General features: G+C 43.5%; 1 protein-coding gene across 11 annotated transcripts in view; it reads left to right on the forward strand.

Moving 5' to 3' along the window:
- The window catches only part of MSI2 (musashi RNA binding protein 2), a 400,997-nt gene extending 394,679 nt beyond the window's left edge, over positions 1-6,318 (forward strand). For all 11 annotated transcript variants that reach the window (XM_070478500.1, XM_070478493.1, XM_070478492.1 and 8 more), the window contains one exon: positions 1,171-6,318. Coding sequence is in view for 1 of the 11 variants with exons in the window: in XM_070478493.1 (XP_070334594.1) it covers positions 1,171-1,212 (42 nt within the window). In the remaining 10 variants the exon portion in view is untranslated. The remainder of the gene's footprint in view (positions 1-1,170) is intronic.
- Positions 6,319-8,163: the final 1,845 nt, after the last annotated feature.

Here is an 8,163-nt window from a genome sequence, read left to right on the forward strand (position 1 = left end):
CTCCACTTCCCTTCCAGCACTGACCCAGCCATTGCTGGCCTGCCGGAGCCAGAGGCCACTAACAGTGTGAAGGAGAGCTACTCACGACTAATTCAACTGGGTTGAGGGGTCCCAGCAAAGCGAGGCTCCTCTGAGAGCAGGGTGGGCTGATAGACCCAAGACCATAGAGGCTGAAGGTGGCTCAGCCCTTGTGGAGTCAGATGACACAGGGCTCAGACAGCCGCCAGTGCCTCTTCCCTCCCTGCCAGAACCGGCGGGGCAGGGCTCCCTCCACCCGCGCCCCCCACCCTCCTCTGCAGAGCTTCCCTGCGGGTGGAGGGAGGTGAGGCTGCTCGCAGCCCAGCCTCCCGCATCCAGCTTTAGGCCTTGGAAGGATGGAACAGACCGGAGAGTAGGGCTAACCACTCGCCCCCTCCAGAATGATTAAGTGGGCCAGTTGAGTCACGTGGCCACCCCAGAACACACACACACAGTCTGCCCAGCAGAGATGACCCTCAGACCTTTAGCACCGTCCGTGGAAGGAGGGGCCCAGGCTCCCAGTCAGTTCGGGGAGAATCAACCAGCAAGTCTGTGAATCCCGGGCCTGTTCTCATTTCCTAGAACCAAAGCTGATTATTATTAGTTGTGTATGTTTTTATAAGTGTCCTGACCTTGAGTCTTTTGTACGTAATATGATTTAAGTAGAAATTTGCAGTTTTAGTTATGGACAGTCATTGATGGTTGTCTCCTAAAGACAGACATTTTTAAACATTTAGCTTTGAAAACAGACTCTTAACCAGAAAAGGCAGCGCTAGTCACTCTGCAGTTCACCATTCCAGCTGCAAACCCAGCGTGACCACATCTGCTGACCCCATTTTCCACCATTGCCTCAAGAATTCTACCATAATGTATTGAATCAGCAAATTAGCAAGCCAGCAAAATGAGCTACAGAGCTGCCCTCTTTCTCCCCAGCATCAAGCTTGGCTCAGATGTCACAGCTCAGGCTGTGACCCCAGTCAGCTCTTAGCCTGGCCACTTTCAAACATCCTCAGTAGCCCAATGTAGTCATCCTTTGAAAATGCTAGCTAAAAAGTTAAGAGTAAGCCGTGTGCCTGCCTGACATTTCTTCTTTCTCCTCCCACCCCACCTTATGTTCTCTTCCGGACATCCTCGACCTCCCGTGCCCTGCAGAGCATACCTGGATGTCCAGGCAAGACTGGGCGAAGTTTCTGAGTGGCCCTTTGTTTAGGTGATGTCATCAGACCTGTTCCCCCACCAGCCTCACTCCCCATCCCAACCAGAGATGGCTCACTTCGGATCGAGGGTTGACTACATCTCATCATCTCACGAATCTGCTGTAATATAAGACAACAGCTTTTAAATGTGTATATATCCCATGATTTTGGTTTTGTTTTGTTTTTGTTTTTATTGATGGTTTCCCTCCCTCTTCTCTCTTCCCCCTTCTCCTTTTAAATCTCTTTGAATCACATTTGGTAGTGATTTTGACTTAGTCCAGTAGTCATATAGCTTTAATATCTAGTTAAAAGCTAACCATAGTATAATTGTTATATTAAGGTATTATTTTTTTCTTAAAACAATTTTTTTTGCTTCTTTAATTCTGTTCTCACTTTTCAAGGATGCTGAGATGGTTATATTACTCTGAATATTTTGGTATCGATTCTGAGACTGTATGAATTTTCAGGCGGAATGTGAGCACACACAGAAGCGAGGTTGTGAGGTGCTGAGCGGGAGGTGGGCATCAACTTTCTACTCTGCGTTGTGTAAGAAGTGAGATGTAGTAGGCTAATGAACAGACTCTATAGCGGTTCTTTTTTTGTGGCGTCTCTTTGTTAACCTAAGTATATCTATTTTCGGCAATAAGGTAAGGACGACAATGTTTTGCGTGTCCTCCTTTTCTATAAGTGCTTTTTTTCTGTTGAAAGAGGTGATATTATAAGGTTTTTTGCAATTGTGAATTCTAAAAAAGAAATGTTGTAAATACAATTCCATTAACTACATAGAAACTATTAAGAAAGAGAGAATCAAAAATATTTTTGTGAGGGAGTCGGTCCCAGGCAGTTTGACGCTGTGTGGGTGGAGGAGGGGAGGGACGGTAACTGAGTCAGTGACTGAGGCGGTGGACACCCAGCTGCCAGGCCGACCCCGGGACAGGTTAGAACACTGTTTAGCTCCTCTTGTCTGTGTGATAGACCTAAGAACTGTATTAGTGTCATACCAGCATATTAACCTCTCGTCTGTGCACAGCTTCCAACGTTACCGTCTAGTTAGATTTTTATTTAAAATATGAAAAACTGCTTTTCCCAAGACGTTTTTTAAAAACAAAGCTACAATTTTAATATTTAACATATTTAATGTTTCAAAGCACACCTGTTTGGCTTGGGTGGGGAGGGGTGGGGGGACATTCTTTTTCAGTCTTAATTTTTAAATATTTGATCATTTTCTATTGTCCAATCATTTCAGCACCTCCAAAGGTCCCTAGGACACTTTGCCTCTCTTCTCCCCCTGTCCCCCCAGCCGCCCCCCAGCTCTGGGGGCCCATGGGCCAGGAGTGGATAAGCCTGCATTAATGAAATCTTTTCTCCATTCACTTTCTATTTACCAATTAGGAAAGCAACCTTTTGGTTTATATATTTTTTTTAATACCTCAGTGCTGCAAGTATCACCAGAGAGGCTATGAAAGAATTTTTTTTTTAATTTATTGTAGATGTAAACAGAATTTTAAAAAATAAAAAGTATAAACATCGCTGCACTGTGACTGGTGGGAAAAACTGACCGTTTCCTGTTTGCACATGTTTAACATTTGGCTGTTATAATATATGGTCCTCGGTTGGGGAAAGATACTTATGATGAAGGATATTTTTTAATTTAACTTTTTTTTAATATTGGTAATAGGTCGGCAACAGCAACTATAGAAGTACAACTCAATAGATGGCATTAAAACATATTGTAGTGTGGATATATATTTTTTCTTTTTTAAAATGTGATATTGACGTTTTATTAATATTTTTTAAATTGTTACGTTTATAAATTTGGTACTTAAGGCACAGCCAGTATGAGACACTGAATGCGACATTTATTATAAAGAGCTGCTGCACTCCTATTTTTATAAATTTTACTAACAAAGTAGACTAATGTAGACATTCACAGACATGGTAGGGTAAAAGCATCTTCAAGCAAAAGGCTCCAAAATGCTAACTCAGAAAGAAAGAAAAAAAGCCTTTTTCAATTCTAATTAAACAGCAACATCTTTTTTTTTTTTTTTAATCATGTCCTTTGTTTTTTCCAATAAAATGTTAGGTTGTTTGGTGAAGGTTTGTTTTTTTGTTTGTTTTTCTTTCTTTCTTTTTTTATTTCCAAACAACCAGGTTAAGTAAAATGCTGGGCGCTTTTAAAATATCAAAACTTGTTCAAGTAATAAAATAACAAAATAGAAGTTTTATTTTAAAAAAAAAAAGAAAAAAAAAGAGACAATAAATTCCCAGAAATTCAGTGTCTAGACTAGGGAATTTAATTACTATTTTGTCCATGTTGGTGATGTACTGTACTCCCCTTCCTTTCTCTGCATCCCCCATCACCTCATAGAAGACTCTTTGTTGATCATTGTCTGTTAATAATGTATAAAATGGCTATCTTGTAAGCGTGCTGTCCTGGTACTAGTGTAGTGACTTTTTTTCTCCTCTTTCTTCTAGTACTTATTGATAGGTATAACGTAATTAAGGTTTAAAAAAATTAGACATAGTTATTCAGATTTAGGACCAGTAAGGATAGAACTTTCTCTTATTTATGAAAAAAAATGCTAATAATTTTGGGGCAGTTTTTTCCTTTCATTTTTTGTTTTTCAATTTCAAGTTTTCATTTTATTTTTGCTGATCTGATGTGGTTTCAACTAACCCAAGGTCTCACGATGTTCAGATGCCGGTAGACTCTACGGCGTTTTGTAGATTCCCACCCCACCCCACCCCCAGCTGTGAAGGGGTGTGCCATACTACCTTAAATGCTAATGCTAGATATGCAAAACTGGATTTTTTTAATTTATTTTTTAAAAGAGGGAGGCATGGTATATTAAAATGATTTTACTAAGAGAAAAAAATATTTTTTTAAGAATGCTCAGAAGAAATTGATAATCTGTGTGAATATGTTTTAGATGTTTATAATACCTTTTGAAGAGACCCAGTAGCCCATAGCACAAATCTCGTGGAAATCTGATATGTTTTAATGTGGCTACCTAGGTTAAGGTTCACGTTAGTCCCCCACTCATCTAGAAGTCCATTTTGAAAGATTTTTGTAAATTATTTTAGCACTGATGTTCAGCCTTGTCTTTGTTTCAGTTAAGCTCAGTGGCGAACACGGGAACCACCTTCCGCCTTCCCTGGGGGAGAAACCCTCTTGGCTGATGGCTTTTCCCCGGGATCACAAAGCAGCCACCGGGTGACTTTCTGGCTTCTAGATCCATCTGCCTGGGGCCCCCAAACCCCTCTCCTCCCACGCGGAGGAGAGTGGGCACGTAAGCTCCTGGACCGATTCCTGGTTCTCCCTGGACGTGGAGCTGACGGGGATGACCGAGTTCTGGGTCTCCTCTCCAGGAGCTTGCTCACCTGGTCTGTGGCCTTCCTCACACCCACTGGGAAAACCAGACAGCCTCACTCTATCCCAGTCGCTCATGGGCTTGATTCAAACGAAGTCCCAGCAGGCCTTTGCGTTTCTCTCCTTCATAACCTTCATCTTGATTTGAACGCGTAGCTTGGACTTTAAGGTAGCATGGCTCTATTGCTGTCAATTTAATGTTTCACTGCACAGCAGTTCACAGCCAATGAATGTTACACACATCTTGCTAGACTAGTATAAAAATCATTGGGTAATTGTTGGTTCTAATGACCTGAAAGGTGTTCAGTTTTTGTTTTCAATTTTGTTTTGGATTTGTTTCTTGGGTTTTTTTTTTATTTTTTCTTTTCTTTGATTCTTTTTCATTTGGGGATTTTGGGGGAAAAAAATTTTTTTTTTGTTGTTCCAAATAGAAAAACAAAACCTATTTTGATCTTTAGTGCAAACGAGGGCTAGGGACTTAGCCACCACCACCCACCCACACTGCTTCATTCTGCCATTCACTCACTGCAGCATAATCAAGAATAAAGCAATATAGTTTACCACATTTTTTTTATTGAAGGTCAGCCATGCTTTCTGTATTATATTGCATATGAAATTGTTTACAAAAGAAACACTAACTCATACTTCTCTCTTATCGGTTGGGAGTGGCTCACAGGGACAGAGGGAGGCTGGGGGGTTGGGTGGGGGAGGGAAGAATGTTTTTCTTTCTTGAATGTGCTTCACCAGCCAGGCTATCTTCCAAGGAAGGCTGAAGCAGGGTGGCGGGTTGAGGGCGGGGGGCAGAGGGACAGATGCAGGCAAGCACAGGGGAGAGAGACACTGGCGGGCTCCCCCCACCCCTCTCCGCCCGGCCCCCCAACTCCAAACAAAAAGAAGCAGAAGTCAGCTCAGCCCAGTCCTGAGCACAGACACTACACAAGGAGATGCTGTACGTTAAGCAATACTTTAATACTGTAATGTTTGTTTTCTTTCTTTTTTTTTAACCAAAAAAAAAAAGTAAGTAAACTAAAACAAAAATATAAACATAAAAACCCACCCCTCTGGGGAAGCAACCTGAATCCAAACACTTGGCTATCAAATAATCAGAATGTATTGTCTCGGATAGGAGTTTGTTTCTAGGAGGCAGGGGCACGCAGTGGGGCGGGGGATGGAGACTGAGAGACAAAAGTTTCCAGAGCCTTCCAGAAGGCTCTCTGCTACTGTATTCTGTACATACTGTACCATCCTGTGTGGAATCTGTGAGTGTCCTTTGAGTAGCGTGGGCTAGCCAATCTGCCGTTCATGGTGTGTTGTAAACTCGGAATTCCATATGTAATAGGATGCAAGTCTAAGCGTTTCATGTGGACATCAATGTATCTAAATAAAACTTTCCCTAGCACTGTGGCTGACCTCACCCTTACTTTTATACTTTAGTATGAAACTGATGACAACTTTGGTAGTGAGTATTTTTTTTATATATATACATATATATGTATCTATATATATATATATCTCAAGCATCTTTCAGGTCTTTGTGTGTGGCTTTCTTAAAGCCCTGTTGTAAAAAATTACTATGTGGATGGCAGTCTCTCACATCACAGATGTGGAAAGTATAATTTTATATTTGTATTTTCAAATAAATAAGTTTGTGAAAGGTTTCCATCCTCTACTGTGGTCCAGAAATCAATGTGTTTGTCTGACAAAAATAAAATAAAATAAACTGTTTTGAACAGAGTTGTTTGATGTTCTTTCACGTGTGGACGGGAAGATCCTCTGGAGTAGGGAATGGCAACCCATTCCAGTATTCTTGCCTGGAAAATTCCATAGACAGAGGAGGCTGGCGGGCTCCAGTCCATGGGGCCACAAAGAGTTGGACACCATTGAGTAACTGAACAATACAAATACAATACACGTGTGGAGGAGGGCTCAGTGGGGGAGGGGAGCTGGTGATTGGTTTGGGGAGGGCGTCACTGGTCACACCTGCCTCCTGTCACCCTGATCTTGGGTGGCCGCAGCCTGCAACTGCTTAAAGCAAGGCTTAGATTCCCAGCCAGAGACTGAGGCCTGGTCACGGTGGTGAAAGCACCAGCTCCTATCCACTAGACCCAGTGGTCAGTGACAAGGGCCCTGGCCCTTTGGCTTTGCAGAAAAGAATTTCCACAAAGATGGAAGGTAGTGTAGCAAGTATAGTATTTATTAAGAGGGGAAACAGCACAGTACGTTTGGATAGACACATGAGTGGACTCCGGGAGAGTGACTCTCTGAGTCGCATACTCATGGCAGTTTGAATCACTATTGTTGCAAGAAGCGGGACCCTTTCCAGGGCCCAAAACTGGGCTCTTGTCTAACACTCAGAAATGAATTGTCTGAGGAGACTCATGTGCTGACAAGGCAAGAGATTTCATTGGGACAGGGCACCTGGGTGGAGAGCAGGAGGGTGAGGGAACCCACGAGAACAGCTCTGTCTCATGGCCTGCAGTCTCGGGTTTTATGGTGATGGGATTAATTTCCGGGTTGTCTTTAGCCAATCATTCTGACTCAGAGTCCTTCCCGGTGGCGCAGCCTTGTTCAGCCAAGATGGATGCCAGAGAGGAGGATTCTGGGAGGTGGTTGGACGTGTGGTGTCTCCTTTTGACCTTTCCAGAACTCTTCCGGTTGGTGGTGGCTTATTAGTTCCGTGTTCCTTATCAGGACGTCCTGTCATAAAACAACTCATGCAAATAGTTACTATGGTGCCTGGCCAGGGTGGGCGGTTTCAGTCAGTATGCTTGCCCTGACACTATTATGGGGTATTTCTTCCGGGTTTCCTCTAGCCAGTCCTTCTAATCTGCCAGGTTCACAGTCCATATTTGGTATTTCTCGGGATCCTCCCACGTGTGCTTACACATCTCTTAGCCGAGATGGGTCCTACCGCAGAGGCATCTGGGTAGAGCATCCATTTACATTGCTCCCCTTCCGGCCTGCAAGGAGCCTTTTCTGTTGATGTGTGGTGGTGGCGGCGGGGGGAGGGGAGGTCCTCCTGACTTTGGGAATGAGAGTTACGTGGCCTGGGGAGGGCGCAGCCTTTTCCCTTAGTTGTCCTGCTCTTCTAGTCCTGGAGTTTGGGTCAATAGAGAATGAATCTCCAATTGCTTTACCCTGAGGGGGCCCATCTGCCTCCTAACTGCCCTCAGCATGGTCACAGTGCCTCCAGCGTAGAAGAAGCCCTCTCCTGTCCCCAGGGAGCTTGTGGAACTTTCGTGTGTGTGTGTGTGTGTGTGTGTGTGTGTGTGTGTGTGTGTGTGGTGATTATTTTATTGAAGCATTGTTGATTTACAATGTTGTGTTACTTTCTGCTGTATAGACTCATATATATGTGTGTGTGAGTGTATCTTTTCCATTGTGCAACTATTTTATGAAGTGATAAGAAAACATTGCAGTGGAAAAGCAGGTAGAGAGCACCTCAGAACCCGTGGGTGAGTAGGAAATAAGCACCGTGGTCCTGTGACATCCCAGGACCCAGACGGTGGAAGTGTGCAGGAGCAGTTGAGGTGGATCACCTCACACAATTGAGGTGGCTGGCCTCCACGCGTTCTCAGC

The sequence above is a fragment of the Odocoileus virginianus genome, chromosome 17 (assembly GCF_023699985.2).
Source record: "Odocoileus virginianus isolate 20LAN1187 ecotype Illinois chromosome 17, Ovbor_1.2, whole genome shotgun sequence".
NCBI lineage: Eukaryota > Metazoa > Chordata > Mammalia > Artiodactyla > Cervidae > Odocoileus > Odocoileus virginianus.